The sequence below is a fragment of the Taeniopygia guttata genome, chromosome 5 (genome assembly GCF_048771995.1).
Source record: "Taeniopygia guttata chromosome 5, bTaeGut7.mat, whole genome shotgun sequence".
NCBI classification, from domain to species: domain Eukaryota; kingdom Metazoa; phylum Chordata; class Aves; order Passeriformes; family Estrildidae; genus Taeniopygia; species Taeniopygia guttata.
The window spans coordinates 30,821,372-30,844,556 of record NC_133030.1 but is presented as its reverse complement, the minus strand read 5'-3'; the positions used below and the strand labels follow the sequence as shown (position 1 = coordinate 30,844,556).

The following is a 23,185-nucleotide window of genomic DNA, read 5'->3' as shown; positions in this document are numbered from 1 at the left end:
TTTGAAAAATTTCCTCAGAAATTTACAGAACAGATAATTACCTAGCAATAAAGGGCAAAGTAGTTCAACTTACTGTATAACAGAGGAGCCACTTGAACCTGGGACTCTACCTCAGAGTTTATTGAACCAATAGACTATCTGGAAATAGCAAGGAAAAAATTATCATTATCTGTTTCAGCACATGCTACAAATGTGTCAATACAGACAATGACAACAGGGAACAATGTCACTTGAACCACCCGACTGCTTGGCACTATGAGGACAGCCACATCTAAATGCTGCAGGAACCCCTCTGATGAAAATGAGGACCAGCTCATCTGGTCTTCAATGTTACACTACCATTTTATTTGTTTGGTATTGCAGTAAACATAACAGATGTTTTTGACAGCATTCGTTCCAAGATTATCTGCACTTCTGGATTCCTGAATTTAATAGGGAGAGACAACCTGGGCACTGGATCTCTGACTGCTACATTAACGTTTAGTGCTAAACTGAGTGTTAGAACACCTGCCTCAGAGGTGGGAGACAGGCATTCAAGGTCCAATTACACTTGCAATGATGAGCAAAACCGTGACTCATGTGATAGACTTTTTTGTTGTTGCTAGTAGCATTCACCCCAAGTTGAGAACTTTTCAGTGTCTCATACTCTGCCAGTGAGGAGGTGCACAAAATCCGGCAGGGAGCACGGCCAGGACAGGTGGACAAAGGGATATTTCATACCACAGAATGTCCAGTATATAAGCTGGGGAAGTCATTTGTAAGGGGGCCCAACACATTCTGTGACAGGCTGGGTATCAGACAGTATGGGATGAGCAACTGTACTGTGCATCACTTGTTTCTCTTACTGTTCTGTTACTCTCAACTCTCAATATTATTATTATTGTTATTGTATTTTTGTTGTTTCAATTATTAAACTGTTTTTATCTCAACCCACAAGGTTTACCTTCCCTTTCTGAATCTCCTTCCCACTGGGAGGGGTGGGAGGAGAGTGAGCAAGTAGCTGCTAGGTACTTGGCAGACTCCTTCAAGATACACAGTGTTCCTTAGCAGCAATTTAATGTATTTTAGAGATGACAGCCTTGGCTTAGAACAAAACCAATTTTATCTTGATCTGAGATAACTGCAATGTTAATGTTTTTAAAATTTTTTTTTTTTAGCCAGGAAGAGATTTCAAATAAAAAACATGGGTATATTGTAACTCAATCCTAGGCAGCTCCAGGCGTCACCTATCACGACTACCACGTATTAACACCTACCTGAGCCTTAATACCCCTAATGCACTGGCACAGTCCATTTCACAGAATCAGAGAATGGTTTGGTTTGGAAGAGACATTTAAGATCATCTAGTTCCAAACCCTCCTGCAATGGGGCTCAACTAGTCCAGCTTGTGTCTTCTTATTTCCTCCAGCACCATTTCATGTACTACAGTGACTCACATCTCTTGGGAGATGGTGCAGCAACATTTGCAAATTGACTCTTCATGTATAAGTGACTTACACATTAACCAAGTTCCCTCATCCATTTAAAGCATTTTAAAATGCAGTTAGAAACAGAAGGGGAAAAAAAGGGAAACCAAAAACATTAGGATTGAACTTTGACCTGCACCTTCATAGCACCTTCAGAGTAGTGGGACATTCTAACAAACCAGCAGCAACATCAAGTTTTACATTGCTGTGTTGAAATCAGAAACAACAATATTTTCAAGGAGAAATCTCAGAAAGGAAGCTGTCACATTTTATGAAACACAGACTAGGTTTGTTGAGATAGATGTCTGTCTTGCTCATATGGCCCAAGAAGAAATGGGAGAAAAGTATACAAAAATACTCCTATCCAAAGCTCATGGAAAGCCTCCTCCCAGTTAAGTCCTGGTTTTGCAGAACAGTCTTTAAGCATAGAGAAAAACAGAAACTACAGCATTTTATTAATTTATCTTTCCCAAAACTGCATTTGCAAGTAAGCTTTCTGGGCTAAATTGTGCTTTGATTTATAACTCCGTCTTCAGTATGCAGGTCTGCGAACAAGAACTTCCTGACTCTGGTGTTTCTGTCTCAGCATAGATCTATACTTGGCAATTGATAGTATACTATTGATCAACAATGGTAGGCCATCAAGGAGGCAACCTGAAACTCCTACCACTCCTTTTGTATTTAAAAAGCAAAATAAAAAAAGTCCTAGTAGGTACTAGATGTGCACAGATAGTTGGAAGGTGCTGCATGTAGTGCTTTTGTTACTTTTTTCTCCATCTTTCAATTAATTCTCATTGCTCTTGTCTGTCTCCTATCCCTTGTTTGAAACACCTGAATTACAATTGTTATTTTTCAGAGGACAGCCCTCCCACTTCCCCAACCCCCAAAGGAGGTCTCTGGTTATGAGGAATAGATGTGGTGTTAGTCAAGGGCATTTATCTCACCTTTTGACATAAATGCAGGATTAAGTTTTCATCATCTAATCAAAACCATCCATTTTCTATCATGACAATAAGCACAGCCCAAACAAACAGTGTGTTACCTCATTTCTGCAGACAGCATAGATAAATATTTAAGGACCCATTTGCTCTAGACAAAAAGCTGGGAAAAACTGTGAATCACATGCTTCATATTTCACATCCCATCATAATGTAATTGGCCCTTTTTAGATACAGGACACCAAAAAAATACACATAAAAAATACAGGAAAATGCATATTCTCAAAACACACAATATATATTTGGGAGGCAGCAAGAGTTCACCATAATAATTTGTAGAGTCACCAGCATCTTTCTTCCCAAACTTTCCCAAGTCTTGGGATACTTATCCTGCCTTTACAGAATGTTTGCTAAAAGTGTGCTCTTTATTTTCTAAATACAAATAATTCTTTTGTTAGCAGACAAGTGCATTATAGCCCTTTATCCTGAAACATCTTTTAAAAAAAGGTTTAACTGTGATCTAGACTACAGACTCCTCTTCATGTTGATCTTACAGAACGATGTAGTTACTGCTGTAATAGAAATAATAACAATAAAACTTACTGAATGGTATTTTCATGTCTTAATATTTTTCAGAAGTTAGACATATTTTATATTGTCTTAAAAAAATTAAAATGACAATGCTTCTGTGTGGCACTCCATAGAGCTGCAAGGACACATTCAGTTATAGTTATTCAGAGAGTAAGCCAAAAGAAACTACCTGAGATTGTCAGATAAAGTATCTATCAAATATTGCAGGTATTGTAGGTAGGGGACACTTGCAGAATAATTCCAAATATTTTAGAAATTCAGTTAACTTGGGGAGCCCCACAGACACCTCTTCTTAGAGACAATAAAATACACAGCACTTCTCAGAAGCAGCCAGCAGTCAAGACACTGGAAAATCTCCAGGAAATAAAAACAATTTGTTCTTGTGAAATGCCAGATTTGGTGTCACTACACTGTTGACATATATTTTATAGTTCAGAAATGCAATGCTTCCTTTTGTACTCTTTTACAAAAGGAAGACCCTGTTTCCTATGGTCTACCTCCCTCCTGAAGAGCTGCTTCCTGTAAACAGCTGGAAGCACTTGTGAAAGAGACACCTGTATCTCACTGCAATACCTGTTCCTTACCTTTTGTGTGTCACAGATGTGAATTAAATCACAGAGACACAGAATAGTTTGCCTGGAAGGACCCAGTGGAGACTCCAAGTGCAATTTTTTTCCTCTGGTTGTTAATGAATGACAGAAGATGTTCACAAACATCTCTCTCACTGAATTGATGAAAATACTAGGTGAAGGAGGAAATTGAAGCAAGTAATTTATCTACACTTGTTTTAAGAAGTTTGCATTTTTAAACTGTTGATATGAAACATAAACACAATACTAGCAGTTTACTTAAGTATATCAGTTTAAGAACTCAGGGTACAAAGAACAGTATGCCTTACTACCTGCATTTATTAACTTAAAAGAAAATATACAGAGATAAGGTTTACTCTGCATTTAATGATATCACATGAGATTAGAGCTGTTCAGAACCTGTTGAATTATTTGGATGAGTTATCAGATGGCTCCGCTAAAGGGAGATTTCCTCAAGAGAATCCAAAGATACTGCTTTTTAAACTTTGGTGGATTTTGACTCACCAGCAGGCAAGTTTCTTTTAGGAACTTTTGCTTTTTTCAGTCTTTGAAAAAACTGTGATATTCTATGGAATTGGGGTTTTTTCTTTGTAAGCCATCCCTCTATTTCCTGTCTATAACAGATGGAAAGGGCTACTCCAACAATACACATGGAAAAAAAAACAAATAGTGCTATTCTTACTCTTGCTCTCTGAGCCCTCCTGATTGGAGGGGGTCCACTGTCAATGCTACCTCCAAATCCTTCCAATTCACAATATGGTGGAGCCCAGCCATACTTACAGTGACAGTTCTTACGATTGTTACACACCCCTCTGTCATGACACTTTGTCATGTTGCAGTCGTAGTTCAGCACTAATACACTCATACATGTCCTGTTGATACAAAGCATATCACTACCACATGGTGTGCCATCTTCCACAGCTCCCACATCTGTTCTTGGCACCCCTAGGTGATAGTCGAGACCCCAACAATTTTTATCTCCAACCGGAGTTTGGACTACTGTTACATGGTTCTGCAAGAAAGGTATTTTGACTATGTTTTCACACTGAATCCTACCACATAAGACATTCTTAGTACTGCATTTTGTAAAATGGATATTGTCAGGAATACCACAATTCCCAAACCGGTCACCTTGAGTATTCACTGCTTTGAAGCAATCTAAAGGGGCAACCTTGGCTTGTTTGCCAAAGAGATGCCGGCACTTTTCACTGTGGGAAGAACATTTTCCTTTATAACAATAAATACCATCATTGCAAGGAGCTCCATCTTGTACGTATACATCCAGTGGGCACTGAGGGGAAATCCCATTGCAATACTCTGGCAGGTCACAGCTGCCAGTACTTGCTCTGCAAAGTGTTCCTGCTGGAAGGACCTTACAGTTCTTGCAGCATTTTCCAGATGCACACTCTGAACCTGCAGTAAATGTACAGTTTGAGCGACAACAAGGATCCCTCTGGCAGCTTGTTGCTGAACCACAGTCACATTGCTCTCCTCTGTCTACTATCTTATTCCCACAGTATTCATGTTTATCGGTGTAGAAAGTGCCAGGTGCTGGTGGTTGACGAAGGCATGTAGCGCCACTTACAACCAGATTAAAGTACTCTTTGTAACTGCAGTCACTGAACGAATCCGTTTCAGCATTGTTTTCATACATAATGCATGTCTTGCGTTTGCAATTGCATTCTGGTTTATCATGGGTCATCCCAAGATTATGGCCCAGCTCATGTACAAATGTGATAACAAGTGAAGACAACTGTTTCTCAGTGTCGGAAATAACAGCTGCTGACCAGTGCGTATCACAGACTGTCCCTATATACGCCAATCCCAGGCTGCTTCCAAACCACTGAAATGCAAATAAATGAGCAGTATCGTGGTACATCCGAGGTAACAGGTTTGACTTTCTCCATCTGTTAAAGGCATTAAGTACCTGGGGAATAGAGTTAGTAACATTTATAAAGTTATTTTCAGTCCAGATCTCCAGTCCTATAAGAAACAGCCGCACAGAAAGCTGTTTGTACAAAATGTCCCCGGAATTGATGACTTGCATGATATGCTTCAAGACTTGGGATTTGCTCCTGCCTGACTTCACAAACAGCACGCGGTCCACGACCACTACTATCTTCACATACCTGATGTGCGTCCACCAGTCCTTCAGCTTTTCGTTCTCCTCCTCTGCCTTGGGAGCCTTAAACCATGGCAGCACAGCCTTTTGTTGCTGCAGTACCTCCGGCGTCAGTCCGCAGCTGGTTCCCTCGGGGCTGTTGGCCTCCTCCATGCGGGAGAGAATGTGCCGAAAGGCCGGATCGTTGGGGACGGGCTCGATCTGGTAGGTGTCATCCTCCACCCAGAGCACGCCGTGGAGGCCCCTGCCGCAGGTGCTGAGGGCCACCAGGGAGCCGGGGCTTCCCAGCACGTCGCCCTGGTAGAAGCAGTTGTCCCGCACGAAGGGGTGCTCCTCCCGGCGGGTCCCGTCCGGGCCGTAGGTGACCAGGGTGAAGGGGCGTGAGACCAGGCCCCTCCTGGGCTGCAGGCGCAGCACCCGCGGCCGCCCCGCCACGTTCAGCCAGTAGGAAAGGGCCGGGGCGTCCTCGCCGCCGCGGGGGCTCAGCTGCCGCGGCACCGTCACCCAGGCGGCGTGCGGCTCCGCGGGCCGGGCCCGCCGGGCCCCGGGGCCCCCCGCCACGCCCGGCAGCGGCAGCAGCAGCAGCAGCAGCAGCAGGAGCCCCGGCAGCGGCCCCATCGCTGCCGCCGGCACCGGCCGCCCCCGCCCGAGCGGGGATAGAACCTGGAAGAGGCCAGCGCGGGCGGAACCGCCCCGAGGCTCCAACTGCCGCCGGGCCGGGCCCGCTCCCCTGGAAACGGCACCTGCGGCATCGCCGAGAGCTGCCCAGCCGCCTCCAGACCGCCCGTCCTGCTCTTTGAGCCAGAACAGAGGCTCTTGTGAGGAGGAACCAGTAAATTTGCCTCCCAAAAACTCGTTCTCAGCTTTTAATAATACTAATTTCAAATTAATGGGTACTTCTTCTGAGCAGACATAGCGAGGACAGCCCCCAGTTCAGCTTCACGCTCCTTGTCACAAATGTTTGTGTTGAGCAAAGGGATCATCTGGGTAGACCACAGTGGGAAAGTCTGTTTTAAAAATCTCAAAAGGTTGACTTTTGCTTTTTTTGCTGTTTTTATTACAGGATAATTTGTGAGTGGACATCAGAAACAGGCTAAGGCTTAGAGTCTGAAATGAGTAAGTTCAGAAATACTCCCTGTGGTGACCTTAGCATGTCCCTTACTATAGCTAATACAGCATAGACACCCTCCAAGAAAAAAGGTAGAACCAGGGGAGAATTCACTTCCACTATGTTCTATAATATAGGTGTAAACTAATAATACCAAGTATAAAGTCCTCAATCCTATCTAAACCACAGCTGCTACATACCTACAACAATGCACCTCAATTACAGACAGAACTTATGGAGCAGCCATTTTCCCACATCATGTCCTCTCTAAAGACTTCTGATTTCATAGCAATGGAAAGAGAACACTTACAGGTACATCTACCACTTGGCTACCATCCCCACTTTGGGTACAGTGTTGGCAAGACACAACCATAAGACAGTGATCTGGGTTGTGGTAAGATAGGATGTCCTGTGCAACACAGATGCACACTGGTTTTCTAGCACATAGTGCTGGAATTCGACATAGCCACAGCTGTTACATTTTATGAACTCTTCACAACTTTCTTTTCATCACCACAAGCACATTTGGGATGAAGTCCAACCTGTTATGGCCCTCTTCTTTCTCAACTGCAGGAGGTATATCCTTCTACCATCCCATATGGATCTCAGGAATCCTGCCTTTTATCACCAACTTCCGTGTGCTGACCATCACCCTGGCATAGGCAGCAACACCTAACATTTCAAACTACTGGAGATAGGTACTGCCCCTCAGGAGGCTGGGCAAGAAAGAAAGAAGCAGCTGGCAGAAAGCTCAAAGCTTCCTTCTGCTGCCTTATGCCCCAGGGTCCTGAGAGGGCTGCTACCTTATGCTGGGCACATGGCAGGCCTAACTAACAGCTTGTGGAGGTTACCAACTATTGTCCAAAGGTGCTTCAGATTCTGTGGTTGGGTACCTTGCTCATTTCTTGCAAGCATGGCCAGCATTAGCAACATACACCTTGTAATACACTACCTCAGATTAAAGGAATGAATACACATGCCTGCTTCTATTAGGATACATCTAGGAAGATCTTTCTAGATATCCATCCAAACTCATAATCTATTTCTTTTAGCCTTAGATTTATTTTCCTATTGATTTTAAAATTATAGAAACAGTTTCTGGTGAAGTCTTTTATGTGCAGCTAGCTGTAGAATGCTTGTCCACTACTTTTCAATTATCAGTTTTGCATTTCAGTACCGAGAACTACACCAGATTATGTCTTTTGAAATAAATATAACCCAGACCACAGTAATGGAAAACTCCTGTTATATAATCTGCGTGCAGTCTGTAGTGCCATTTTAAAATGCATACTTCTGCTGTGTGATCACTCCTTAAGTTATACAAAAGACCCTACTAAATCACTCTGACAATTTGCAAGAGCCATGTCTTACCACCCTTCCATCCCTCAGCATGAAGTTGCCTACTACTTACTTTCTCTTTTAATATAAATATAGCTATACAGTTAAGACTAGAAAATACGCAGGTCTCAAAGTACTAGTATAAAGCTAATCTATCCCCTTTGCCTTGTCCCTCCTATTGCCCATACCCTTCTTGGTCCAAGAACAGCTTGGTCTGGAAATAAAATGTACTGACTCACCAGATGGCATCTAACTTTCTTTGCTAGGAAAAGGCTGCCAAAACATGAAGTATGGCAGCAGAGTGGCAAAGAGAAATGTGTGAGAGCGATATATAGCCTGGTCAGACCTTACTTAATGAAAAGATGACAAATACAGTATTTCTGCTGCACCTGACACACCATGAGCTTTACACAGTAAACTGAGGTAGCCAGAGTGCCCTTCTCCCACAATCTGGCTGGATTTTTGCATGCATGTGTACACATACACACACATACATACAAATAGGCATAGCTGTTTGTGGGTATGCAAGCATTTATATGTACTTTCAGGCTCTGTGGAGAATTGTTTCTGTAAGAGTTCCAGGTAATTTTCAGCTCCTGCTACTCCATGATTTAGGCAAAGAAAAGCCCTTTTGAAGTCTAAATGGCAATTATGTAAGAGCAAAAAGTAGAGTTAGTTCTCTTGTTCAACCAAATATCTCATTTATACAGAAGAAAGTGATGCATAAACAAATTTCAGAATTGCTTGCTTCTTTCCCTTTCATCTACAGGCTTTACAAATACTGAATGTCCTCTGGAAGGACTCTGGACTTTGCAGTCAGACTCTACACTGAGAGAAAAGGCTTAGATTCTCATGCACCGAAGAACATTACTGACTACAAGATATCTGCTTAACATTTCAACAGTAATATCTGACATAATGTCACTTCAGTAAATTAGTATCTCAGCTCACTTACCTGATCAAATGATTGTAAAATATCTGGTCAGAGAGTAACAGGACCAGATCTCTCAATCCCTCATACGGCAAACATTCAGCACTGGACAGCTACTAGGAAATCAACACACTGGTAACATCCCTTACTGTTTTAAAATGTAATTTGCTCAGGGAAAGACCATTCCCCTGGAAAAAGTTTATCACATTCAAATGTTTGTTTCATGAATGGAAGCCATTTGCTATCCTCTCAATAGCTTAGATGCTGGTGCTTTAACTCAGATGGGGTCACACAACGAATCCATCCCTTTTAACGCCCTTTGACACCAGCCAAGACCAGGCATTTCTGCAGAAGACTGAAAGGCTGCTGAGAGATAAATGTGAGGACAATCTGCCCTTCATGCTCCACCCTTATCTCTGATCAGATCAAATTCTGAGCATGGAGTGTAATGGTTGAGTCCAAATGTAAATCAAATTCAGTTTCATTTACCTGTCCCCCTGTTCAAGACAGAACAAAAGTCCTCTACTTTGCTATTTGTTTCACTACTCAGTTTTATAAAGGCTTTGCATTTGTTTTCCCAGTGCCATCATAGGAGAAATCATTTTACTGCCCTTCTTCAAACCCTTCTACTTTAGGGAAATTCCTTTTCAGACATTGAATTGCACAACACACTTTATTTCGGGTGAAGTCCAGTGACTGATAGAGTATTTTGCTCATACTATATTCTAGCATGCATTTTTTGCCACAGTTGTATAAGCCTTCAGCAATAACTAAGCTTTCTTCTGCTAGTAGTATTAAATATTTCCTCAGTGCATGAATAGATAATTTATCTCCACTTAAAAATCCAAACCGAATGAAAAAAAAACCACCAAAAAAACCACACACAACTGAAGCCCAATACTCTAGATCTTCATTAAGTGCAGTGTGGCATCTGTCTTGATAACTTTTTCCAAATTACTTACAGGTTTCCAGCTCATTTAATGGCCATTTCCAAGGACTTTATTCTGGCCATCAACAACAAGGTCTGCTGAGGTGCCTCACCATTCATGTCTCATTTCTGGAAATCCTGGCTTTCCTTCATGGTGGTGGATGAGGGAATGGCTTTTGTGCTTCTTCCACTACTTGTTTTCGGAGGAATTTCTATAATACAAGAAAGAACCAACACCCTTTTTTTCTAAGTATATTCACACCACCTTGTCTGGTTTTGAGCGTCCCAGAATAACTGCTTTCTATATTTTCACTTGATCTAATAGTTCACACTATTTCATCTACTTTTATCAACATTTTGAGAAATGACTGTTCAAACTTGATCCAGGTTTGAAATAAACCTAATACACACTCAAGTATATGAATATATGAATTTCAGATCTGTATCTGCATTAACTGAGAACAGCTATTGGTATATCTACATCTTTTAACATTACAACTTTGGATTATATGACAAAATGGCATGGATCTTTTTATCATTCAGTAATAAATAGCCCTGACAGGTCTTTCTATCATTCAGGAATAAACAGCTCTGACTGGAGAGCTAAGTTACTGAAAATGAGTGTCTTGTAACCTGAAGATAAATTTGACCAGCTATCTGTGACAAAAAAAGGTTTATGTAAACAACATGCTTAAATAAGTGTATAGGTGTCAGTGATGTTTCTCTTCCACTGTCCCACAGTGGAAGAGAAACACCAAAAGGCACATGTCTAATGAAGGAGTAAGAAAGTGCCAGGAGCACAGAGGAAGAGATGTGATTGATATATTTGAGTTACAGTGGAAAATTAGAAATATAAACAGCTTCACTGAGTGTGCAACATCAAGAAATCTTAGCCTGTTTTACATCATAAATCTCTCTCCCAAAACACTAACTTCTATAATAAACTATCAGCTTAACCATTAAGTAAAACCCATGTCCAAAAATATCTAGAAACTGAGACCATTCTGACACCTAATTACATGGATTTGAGGGTCCAGTTATCAGATCTCTTATCTTTATCCCAAGCACACTAGAGGCATAGCAATTTGTAGTGGGTAACTAACTTATCCTCCTCAAGAGAGAAGACAATATATTCCAAAGTCCAAGCAAAAAAAAAAAAAAAAAAAAATGGTGCCAACACATATGACATATTTCCTACTAACAAAGTATACATTTAAGAAAGGCATTCCAGCAGCCAGGAGTTTTATTTGCCAAGAATTCCAATTCCTTTTTATATATAAAAGTGGTTTTTTCTTGTAACATAGGAAACCTAGACACAAAGAATGTAGGAGTTTGTAAAGATTTCAGGAGGCTGCTGAACATGTCCATGTAAAAACCATTCTCAGAAGTCAGCATTCAAAGTAAGATGAAGACTGAAAACACCTTCTTTGAGTCAGTTCACATCCTGACATTAACATTTGCATGAGAGGTTTCTACAGAAAAAGCTGTTACAGGGATCTCAGTCCCTAAATTGTCAGTCTCAGTGGAAGAGCTTAAATATAAAGAAAAGGGAGCAAGAATCTTCTGTTTTCCAGGTACCGACTAATCCAGATGTGCAATAGCTTCTCCCTTCACTGGAGTCTCATTCGTTTTTCAGGTGGTCCTTTAGCACCAGCACTCTGGGCATTCTTTACAGTCTCTTTTTCCTCTGTCTTCACAGCTTCAGGGACTGGTTCTGGTTCCTTCTTGATTTGATCCACTAAAGATGTAACAGCAAAAGAAAGTTAAACCTCTGATTTTCATTCCATTCTTCAGAATATTTAGAAAATATTAATGTCACATGGGCAACATTAATTTCAAAGGTGTAAGAATAATAACCAGAGAATAAATTAATACTTTTATTCAGGTAAAAGGTGGAAGAGATTGAAGTGATATAGTTCAGACCTTTCCTGTTTGAAGATTGCCTACGATCAACTCAAATCTTCATTCTTATCCATTATTTTGCACAATTAGGTAATGCCAGAATTCCAAACCACTTCACAGTAGCAGCAGCAAGAGCTTACATGGCAACTGAAAGATACTGCATATAGAGTCTATTTTTTAAATCTCATGAAAATATTACAGTTTTACCTGGGATAGGCTTTTCTCCAGGCTTTTGCTGTGAGAGAAGAAAAGAAAACCAACACATCAGTGGAACCAAAGTTGAGATTCTCAACCCTTCCTGCCATTAATTTAGGAATTAAATGCAAGCAATGCACTCTTATATGTAAGAGGTGAGGGTAGAATGGGTCATTAAAAACACTTTAAACAAAATCCAGTTCTTCCTCTAACAACTGAAAAATACTAAAGACAAAAATATGCAGTTAGCCAGTCTTTCCCAGGACTGGCTAAGAAGCACTTTTGTGAGATGCTGTAAACATAATTTCCTTTGCTCCCAAGCAGAAGACCTGGTGGAACAAATGGCTACCAAAGACAATCAGAGGTAACCACAACTTCACAGAATGCCAAGAATTTTCATGCTAACTAATGAGTCTCTAGAACAATGGAGTAACTAAAACAAAATACTGTGATGGCTTGATTGAGTTCACAAATGAGGAAACCGGTAGCAGCAGCAACATCTGACAGCTGAGAACAGACCCTCTGTGATCAGATAAGGAAGATGTATAATAAAATTCACTCTCATAGTTTTGCCAAGGTCTTAATGACTCCAGTGATTACAAATGGAGATGCTACACTCTAATATGAGCCTTCCACGTTAAGTTTGTGAACTAATCCATGTTACTATTGCAGAAATACACTAAATCCCATTCAGTTTCACCTGTTTAAATACCTATGACTGTCTTTTAAGTTACAGTAAAACTGTAGCTGAGTGTCATACCTGAACAAATCTGGGTGGAAACTTTTGCCTTAGGTCTAAAAGCAAAGCATCTACTCGTTGTCTTTGGAAAATAGAGCTTGGCTCTTCTTTCTTCTTGGCTTTTGGTTTAGTTTTCTCTGAAAGTCATAGAAATATTAGAAAAAGATGTATTAAAAATTATTTTCTCTTAGCAGCTCTTTGTTGTATGTCCTCCTGACAAACTGGTTTGGCTTTTGAAAATGTGTTTGGGTCCCCTGTGGGTTGAAGAGCTGCCCACTTTGTTGACACACAGTTCATTAATTTCATCTCCCACCCATGCCACAATGTTCATTCCCACCAGCACAGAAGGGCAATATTCCTTTAACCTGGTAGAGAGCCCTAACCTGCCCTTCAGACACTTCATGTCACCTCTCCACCATCACTGTACATTACCTCAAGCTTTTCCCTACATTCCTTTCCTCTCCCAGAGTATGCAGGAGAAACTAGCAATCATACCTCGTTCTTCTTCATCTTTGAAATGCCACCAGTAGCCCTTGGATGGGTGATAGCGACAGTAGGACATAGCTTCTTCAAAAGCAGACTGAATTCCATGCACTGCAGTAAGCTTTCAGAACAAGAATGCAAGGCAGTGTTCAGAAGTCAAGGAGAAAATACGAAATAAATTTTTGAAAGTAGGTATTTTTAAATTAGTATTCTATACTCTTTTTTGTTCTGTAAAGGGAAATTGGAATTTCCCATTTTGGACTGAGAATGTAATTTCTTTAATAGGTTCTCACAAGGCTCTTCTGAAGTGCTTTTCTAAACTGACAGAGAAAAACTTGGAAAAAATCAATAGCTTACAAGAACAGAAGAAATCAAAACAAATTTGAGCATCCAATTTAGGAAGAAATACCACATCAGTTAAAACCATAAGACTCATTTAAAAATAAGTATTACATTAGCTTAACATTAACTTTCCAAAGCAAGCTTCACTGATTACGTATTGAATTACTATTTCATATGTATGTCAAATAATTTTAAAATTTTGATTATTCAAACTTCATGCTGTTCTGCCAATTGTGTAGCTTTGTTATTCTGATCCTTCATCCTTAAACAATATATCCTAGTTTCTGGGCAATACTGAACTCTCACAAGATCTTGCATTTTCATGTGGGATGCACACAATATTAACCAGTGGGGTTTGTTTTAAGTTACTGCACCATTACTACACAAGATCTTTGCTCAGAATAGTGAAGGAGATATTTAAACAGCCTGGGGGATAACCAAGAATAAAAACAGATATAAACCAATACACATCAAATGCACAGAACACTTACAACTCTGGAGTTAATGACAGATCCTAAGTCAGGTGCTTGGTAAATCACTCCAGCAATAATATAGTAGTCAGCCAATGGCATAACTGTGAGAAGGAAAAGAAGAAAAACGTGGAATCAATTTAAAGCTCTGGCTGAAGACCGTGTATTTGTTGCTGAATTTCAGTCATAGCAGCAGAAACTGCAATATTTCTCTTATCACAAAATTTTCTCCTGTTAACCTTTTCCTTTAAGTTGCTTTATTTGCACCTTAAGCACAGACTGTAAGGAGAGAAAAAAACAATGTCTGCAGATATTTACAGATAGAAAAGCATGGGCTGGAAAGTCCTGTCCTACCACAAGCAAATGATCTGCCTCATAGAACTGGGGCTACTAGAGCAACTACTAATCATGTGAAGTGCTCTGGAAGTAATTCCACTAGCCTTGGCTAGCAGTAGAAACCTCCAATAATGTAAGATCTCATTATTCTGGACTCAGCTTTCCCTAACTTCTACAGTCTTCTCAGCTAGATTTCCCAGATCCAATGGAGTGAAGCACACACAAAGCATGCTTTTCTAAATTCGTAACATTCTGCCAAAAAAAGACTACCTTCCAAAGGCATTTGCTAAATCAGATTTTGAACCTCTACTGACTAATCAAAAATTCTTGTTCATTAGAGCTGCAGTGCAGAGGAACATTATAGTTGCTTCTCTAACTCTGCCAAACATTGTTCAATTGAGAAACCATAGCAATGCTCCCAGCTTCACAATCCTAAGGTCATTACCTTTGCACACATGTGTTCCAATTCCTCCATCTCCACTAACAATTCATCCAGTACTTGCATCTTATGAAGCCTGGACACCTGCCTAAATTAGCAGCCCCAGGCAGCTGGGTGCCTATTACAGTACCCACTTCTCCTCAAAAGAAAATGGATGCTTAGCACTTCTTTACAAATGGAGCAAGACACAGAACAGCAGTTTTACTGTTTCACAGCTCTGTACCAGGTCCTACTCTCCTAGACAGGAAACTCTCCCTAATCATTGATACAAAGATTTTTCTAATATCACTTTCAAACAGAAAAAAGCTTGTCTTAACAAATTTAAAATATAAATACTGTTTTTTTAAAAACACACAAGTCATAAGACAGGCCTGCATCAGTTGTACTTGAGTATTCTACACTAGCTATGAACTCATTAAATTTCAGTTTTAAATCCCCATTCCAATGTCTCAAATACACTAATTTTTGTACCCCGATGAAATAAAACACATGGTAACATCTCAGCTAGGGAACTAAGCAACTCAATTAACATTCAATCAGCACAAACTTTACAGTCACAGTGGGAAAAATGTTAACGAACAAGTGTCAGTGAAGTTCCACCAAACATACATCTGCCTTACAGCATAAGTCTAAACACACATACTGTGGTAGCTCCAACTCCAGGCTCAATCTGAAAGGTGTCAAAACCAGAAATTAAGGGCTGTATGATAATTCTATACTCACTTTTAGAAGCTATGTTGAAAATCTCTAATAGAGAAATAACTCAAACAATGTACTAAAGAATCAATCATACATGTTTTCTCAGTTTGGAACTGCAATGTAAACAGACCATTACCTGACATAAGCAAATAAGAAACATTACAAGACAAGGCAAAGTCCTGTAAAGACCAAAATGTATATACAGAACCTAAATCCCTAAGAAAAAGAAGTTAAGAAATAATTAGCACTAACCCTGCCTTTCTTTCCTACTAATCTTACCCTGAAATAACCTATTATTTTATATGAACGTGCAGTAAACAGATAAGACAATCCAATGACTACTGAAATAAGGCTACATCTTTGATTAATCCCACATACACAAATTCAAGGTTAAAAAGGAATAACAAAGCCAGTTGCATGCAGATGGGAAAAAAAAGCCAAGGTACTTGATTTAAAAACTGGAAAGTGACCCTGTAGGAAGGAGTGGTGCTGTTACCACTAGACTCCATCACAACAAGACATGGACACTTGCATAGCCTAACAGATAAATACAACATGGAATGAATGCTATTAGCAATTTCTTGTAGGAAAATGTAGCACAGGGCAGCACTCTCTCATTCACTGTTCCCATTTCCCCACAAGATGGCACTCCCTGCCGCTGGCACACTGCAGGGAACTGCCGCAGAAAGGATCTCCCCACTACAAAGCCTCATACCCTCCTAGTTAGACTGGAGATTAAGATAGAAGAGGGGAAGCAGAAGTGCATAGACATAAATTAGGAACTGATAAAAACAACTGACTGGTTGGCTTCTCAATAGGGGCAAGAAGTGAGTGACTGTACCTTGTGTTGGAGACTGCCTTTGCTGCTTTCGGATAATGAAGAGGATGGGCTCTTGAGCATGGAGAAGGATGTATTCCACTCCAACCATCTGGCTGAGAAAGAAAAAACTAGAGTGAGTATCTTCCTCCAAGTAAAATCTGTAGGACATGAAGAGCAAACAAATGGCCTGGCAATAAAGCAACTAAGTTCTGATGCTTTGAAAGTTCTTCTTTATAATGTGCAGTAAACAAAGGCAAAGGATTTCCTGAGCTAGCTATCAAACCCTGGGTGCACATACAAAGAGAGCTATAACAACCTGACACAACACAAACAGAACATATTAGCAACAGATAAATAGCAAGAAAGATAACAATCTATCATAATGGAGATGTCATTTAAATACAGCAACAAAGAACTGGTGTATGATGTGACCATCTGTGTGTCTGATGTAAAGGCCTCTCTGCAACCATACTGAGCACAAGTGACTTTACCAAGCTACACAGGACTTCTAGTCCTGCTTGCAAACTCTCTGTCATATTGTGGAGTCTTAAAATAGTTCTCTAACAACTTGCTTCTGCTCAGCATAGCAGATGGAGAACTGAAAGTTAACTTGCACATGCAATCTCAATACACAACCATATGTGATCAGTTTATTTACAACACTCACTACTCCTATTATCCATACTAAAAAGCCAGCTCTTTGGAGGAAATATGTACTAATTATGGCACACAGCCAACAGTATACGGAAACACAAACTATTTATGAACTCAAAGTATCCCCTAACATAAACTCTATTCACCGCAGAAAAACCATTAACTACATTAGACTACTCAGGTTGAGCAGGGAGGATGAGAGAAGCCAGCTTTTCTATTTCAGAGAAATATCCAAAGGGTGATTTACTGGCATCTCAAAATCCTTCAAGCTTAACACCTCCTTGAGATGGCATAAGAACAAGCAGAAAACATCCAAATAGAGAAAGAGCTGGCCTCACTGGACAGTGGTGGGACTAAACAGCACAAAACAGAACAAGTGTTACAGCATGCTTCCATTCAGTTACCAAAGCCACTGAATGGAGGGACAAGGGATACTGCACAGGAACCAGATGCAAATTACAACTTACTTCAAATGGTCCAGGGTCATCCGCTGCATTTTGACAACTTCATTGTTACATGTTCGGTCATAGAAAGGGTTACTTCGCTCTGAGAAATAGTCCAACACACTCCCATTGTTTAATATTGGAATCCAGGAACTGTCAACCCAGGAAATCCCCAATAGATTATCTGGGAAAATAAATCTACATTGAGTACCAAAGCAGTCAAAATCACTACAAATACATCCAAGAGTAAATTTCCACCAGTTAACAATTACAGCAGAGGAAGGAGATGGAACACAAACACACCAGTTAACATTAAAGAAGTATTTCATAGAGTTCAGATAATAATTGATAACCTTTAACCTTCTGCAGGTCTCTTCCAGTAATCTTGAACAAGAGATTCCCAGTAATGTTGAACAAGAGATTCTATTCCTGACTATAAAATTAATCTGCCAAATTGCTGCACCAAATTACTTGGTCCATAACTCAGTAGATATTACAGATATTTAACTACTAAACACTAACAATTATATATAAAAAGCAAGCTTTAAAAATAAATATATTTTATAACCTACAAGTCATAATAGGCCTATTAAATTCTTAGAGATTTAGGAAAATATGAGTTAAAGTCCTTGCATTTTGCAATCACACTGCAGCAGAATGTTCTTCAGGCACATCAAAGAAACCAGTGTCAACAACCAGTTCCATAGGCAACAAATTTGCTAACACTACAGATCCAGGAGGAACCTTGGAAAAAAACCCTGAAATTCACTGATTTTAAATCACAGCAACAGCAAACAAAATTTCCTAGACACAAGAATGGAGGAAAAGACATGCATTGTTTGGATTAAAAACACCCTAAGTGATGAGAAGTCATTGAAGACTGACTGAAGATCTCAAATTCCTTCCACATGGGAACATGTCCCTAAAGTTCACGCATTATATACATGCTCTGAACTTCCACTTATCATTCCAATGAGAATATTTTACTTCTGTGACAATTCAGCATGCTCTAGGACCATCAGATCTCTTTCAAAAATGTCAGCTCATACACTACTAGAAGCTTCTCTGAGGAACAGTTATAAAGTAACACTACCTGCTTAGCAAACCAGGAAAAATGCAACAGAAATAGCTACATGTAAACCAATTTTCCTTGCTAATCTCAGAATTTTTAGCCCAACTGTTTCATGCAGGGCAGGGAAAGGGAGGGAGAAGTCTACAGGCATTCAAGTTATTTCACACAGACTATTCTCTCTCCTCACTACAGGAAAGGAAAGCTCAGAAACACAGCACTAAGATCCATTATTAAGCACCTAAGTCGTAGTAGTGCTGTTTATTCCAAATGCCATTCAAATCCAAAAAAGCTCTCCTTTCAAAAAAACCTTAAAATCTTAAGCACTTGCATTCTTCTTATAATAAGCTCTCACATTATACTTCAAATACAAACTTCCTTTGTTTGTCTGGTTAACAATAACTGCATTTCTCAGAGGATTGTCAGGCGAGCTTTAGAGATATATATATATATATAGCTATCATGCTGTATATAGACTGAGAAATGTATCGTTAAATGGAATATAAAGTTGGGCTCTAAGACTCAATTATCCACAGCTGCTTAGTGCCAGTATTTATAATTGCCTTTATAACTAGCAAGATAGTTGTCTTAACTGTTCTTGGAAAAAGGAGAGGAAGAATAAAACAAACTATGAATTTGACGTGGCTGTCCTACTGAAGGGTGTACTGTTTATTTTAGGTATAAGAAAGGATGGAATTCTTGCTTCCCTGTTCCTTTTAAAAATAGGACATCTTGTGCAAAGCATTTCTTGTGGAATTTGCATCACAGCTGCAAAAGTAAAGTGCTTGTGACAATACTGCCAAAGTGTCATGATTTTCAAGACAAATTGGAAGACAAGCCAGCAATCTATGGCAAAAAAGAAGAGTAATTCACACAATGTGCTGAACCTGGCCTTGCTGGCCAGGTAGCCCAGCACTACACTTTGACAAACCGAAAGGAACACCTGACAGGGTATTGGGTTTGCCTGACCAGGTTTGGTAGGAGGAGTTACAGGGGTGGCTTCAGTGAGAAGCTGCTGGGAACTCCCCCATGTCCTACAGAGACAAGCACAGACCATGATAAGGTGGCTGTCCCCCTGCAGCCCATGGAGATCCACAGTGGAGCAGAGATCCAGATGCAGCCCATGGAGGACCCCACACTGGAGCAGGTGGATGCCTGAGGGAGGATGTGAAGCCACGCTACTGCAGGCTCCTGACAGGACCTCTGATGCCTTGGACAGAGGAGCCCCAGCTGGAGCAGGTTTGCTGGCAGGACTCATGACTCTCTGGGGGACCCATGCTAGAGCACTTTGTTCACATTTCTCCCGATGCCGAGTGCAATACAAGCCATGCCAACCAGCACCACGACTTGCCAGGCCATGTTCACCGGGGCTAAGTAGCCTCAAAGCTGGCCCAGAGAGTAAGGCAGGTCAGAGGCCATGCTCACTGTGACAATGGGCACTTGTCCATCCTGACCCAGCTCTGAGTGCTACAAAGATCTTGGTAATTCTGGAAAAGTAAGGGATTGCCTGTGTAACCACAATAACCATCCTGCACAGAAGGTACTTAAAACCTGTGAGCAGGTTGGTTTAAGTGCCGAATATTAATCTGCATTATTACTTCCACCAATTTCAGAGACCAAGATGGATTAAACAAATTTTCTTGATGACCAGTATTTCAGACCACATACAGACTGATTTCAAAAATTTGTGGATATAAAATATTCTAATACTCTTGAAAATATTTTAATACTCTTGGATTGGTGAAAATTCAGTTGTTGTAGTTTCAGTAATATATTTATTTTGAATTTAAATAATAGTCCCCACATGATGGTAGGCCCAAAGGGATACACAGTAAAATTGCACCAACAATTCCATTTTCCTGAACTGCAAAATTTTTCATTTTTCACTACTGGTTTTGATGTGTCATGCAGAGAAATCTGGGATGGTTTTTCATAGATAGACTCATTGATCATCCAACTCCCTACCTTAATTTCTAACCTTTCTGTTCCCCAAATTCAGGGAGTATTATTATCAGCTTCACCCTTACCTGAGTCCCATTCATTTTTTAAGTACTTAAGCAAATTGGCTAGCCTTAAATCTGTTTTACTGGAATGTGTCAGCTTTTGGAAAATATCATGCTGACCAATAACCCTAATTGGGGGAGTTATGCAGTCTATACCGAATAGCTGTTTACAGTGAGGAAGAAGAGAATGGTACTAAAGAAGGTGAAAGGCACTGGGTTCTGAAAGGGCTCCCACCCTTTGGCCTGAATCAATGTACTCTTGGTAGGCAGGACGGGACAATTAGATGTAAACATTATTTCTGACTATGAGAGGAAGGGACTGGTGGAAAACATTAAGGCATTCCTAGCAGACCTCATAGCTCTCGTACAACCAGAAAATTAAACAACAGATTTCTGATAAACAGCAGAGCCACACATTCAGTAATAAACAGATGCAAGGGCCTGCTCAGTAAAGTTACAATACTGATTGTTGAGGCCACGAGCTGTAAGAATGGCCATAAAACCCTTTTACCCATTGGTTAAAGGTTTTATGGCCATTCTTACCGCTTGTGGACTGTCCCAACTGGACATACTAAACTGACTCCCAAGTTTCTATATCCCAGAATTTCCCCTTCCATTGTCAGGACAAGACTTATCATGCAAGCTGAATGCTCAAGTAACTTTTTTTGAGAATAGTGTATAGCTATGCATCTCACAGAATAAGGCATGGAAAGCTCAAATCTGCTTACCAATGAACCAGACCTCAAAGGAACATGAAAACTGCATCCTGGACACAGTACTGATTGCTGCTTAGAGCATCAATATTAATTTAATACCAGTAAAGAAGCCTTGTTCTCAGGTGTATAGGCTGGTACAGGATTTAGGAGCAATAAATCAGATACCTCAACTCTATTGTGCGGATGAGCTTCTTCTACCAGGTGAAAAAGCCCATTTTGGAACAACAGCATTGGAGAAATTAATGGAGAATTGTCTCCTGTGGGAGGAATCCCACCATGGGGCAGTGAAGACTCCTCCTGCTGAGGAGCGCAGAGTGGCAGTGTCAACATGCGTGAACTGACCACAATCCCATTCCCTGTTCACCTTTGCTGCTTGGGGGAGAGAAGTTAGAGAACTTCATGGTGAAGTTAAGCCCAGGAAGAATGGAGTGGGGGAAGTGTTTTTAAGATTTGGTTTTATTTCTCATTATCTTCCTCTGATCTAATTGATAATCAACTCAATTCATTTCCCCAAATCGAGTCTGTTTTGCCCAGGACAGTAACTGATGAGTGATCTCTCCCTGCCCTCATCTCGATCCACAAGCCTCTCTCTCCCCTGACTGGTTGAGAAAGGGGGTGACAGAGTGGCTTTAGTGGGTACCTGGCACCTAGCCAGGGTTAATCCACAGCAGCTAGAATAAAAATAGAAGTATGCCCCAAAAACTTAATATATTGAACTATATTAGATAAAAGACTTTAAGGGAGCTTAAATTATTTGGAGTAACACAGAAGGTTCTCACTTCAGCTAATAACTTCATACAGCATTCCTCCATTAACTGCCTACATAGTTTCTTCATGTAATCTCAAACAAGGCCGTCAGAAAAACACAGAGGACTACACATAATCATTAAGAATTTGAAGACAAAAAAGGAGAAAACCTCTGTGGCATTATCAAAACTGACCCTTTATTAGATTTCCCTAAATACCTGCTCTTGTTCATTCTCTGAGACTCCACCACACAGGCTTCTGATGCTACTGCATTCAGACACTCCTATGGAGAAAAATAACTTCCTTTCCTGCGGCTTCTGAACCCCCATTTCTTCCCTCAAAGCTCAAGTTCTATGCAATTTAACTTCTACTCTGTTTACAACATAAATATCTTTAACACGTCAGTCAAATATCATTTCTTCTTCAAAACATAGTCTCTTTTTATTCATATCCCTGACTCCACACCCAATGTTTTTTGTTACTTCAGCCTTCTTTCCGGCTTTCCTAACACCCGGCCTGCCTCACCACATCCACCTGAAATGCTCTTAAGACTACCAGCCTGGCTGGCTGCTCCGGTCCTGTGCAAGTCCCACACAGCCGACAGAGCTTCCCACCTTCCCGCACACTTCAGAGCTGCTCCCTTACGTCGCCATCTCATTGCAGGACCGCTTTACCCCCCCTGAAAAGGCAGAGTCTACCAGAAGGAAGCCTGTTTTCCCCAGGCGGCCCTGAGCACACGCTAGCAGCCTGCCGCACATCCAAGAAAGCCGCTTTTTGGGCAGCTTCCAAGGACCGCCACACCACCGCACCGACCCCCTCCTGCGGCCGCCCCGCGGGCGGAGCTGAGCCCAGGCCGGCAGCAGAGCCCCGAGCGCCGCCCTCGCCCCGGGCCTACCTCGGATGTCCACAGCCGCCATGGCCGCGCCGCGCACGGCTGAGCGGGGCGGGGCACACGCAGGAAGCGGCCGCGGGTGGGCGGGGCGGGAGCCGTGCCGTGCCGTGCCGTGCCGTGCCGTGCCGTGCCGTGCCGTGCCGTGTGAGGGGAGAGCGGCCCTCGTCCCCAGGCGCGGTGGCCGGCCAGAGGAACGTCTTTCTGAAGCGAGGGGTTGTGCTGCT

General features: G+C 41.1%; 2 protein-coding genes across 2 annotated transcripts; both read right to left on the bottom strand.

Moving 5' to 3' along the window:
- Positions 1-99: 99 nt before the first annotated feature.
- Positions 100-10,672, bottom strand: LOC100220969 (disintegrin and metalloproteinase domain-containing protein 20). Its single transcript, XM_030274422.4, has one exon. It carries the CDS (start codon positions 6,323-6,325, stop codon positions 4,064-4,066), a length of 2,262 nt encoding a protein of 753 aa, XP_030130282.4. The 5' UTR covers positions 6,326-10,672; the 3' UTR covers positions 100-4,063.
- A 565-nt stretch (positions 10,673-11,237) lies between these two features.
- On the bottom strand, positions 11,238-22,995 carry MED6 (mediator complex subunit 6). The gene is given in 8 exon segments (NM_001245685.2): positions 11,238-11,750; positions 12,122-12,149; positions 12,870-12,985; positions 13,344-13,452; positions 14,165-14,247; positions 16,459-16,550; positions 17,559-17,718; positions 22,965-22,995. Coding segments are annotated over 8 exon segments (738 nt in total). The 5' UTR covers positions 22,987-22,995; the 3' UTR covers positions 11,238-11,622.
- Positions 22,996-23,185: the final 190 nt, after the last annotated feature.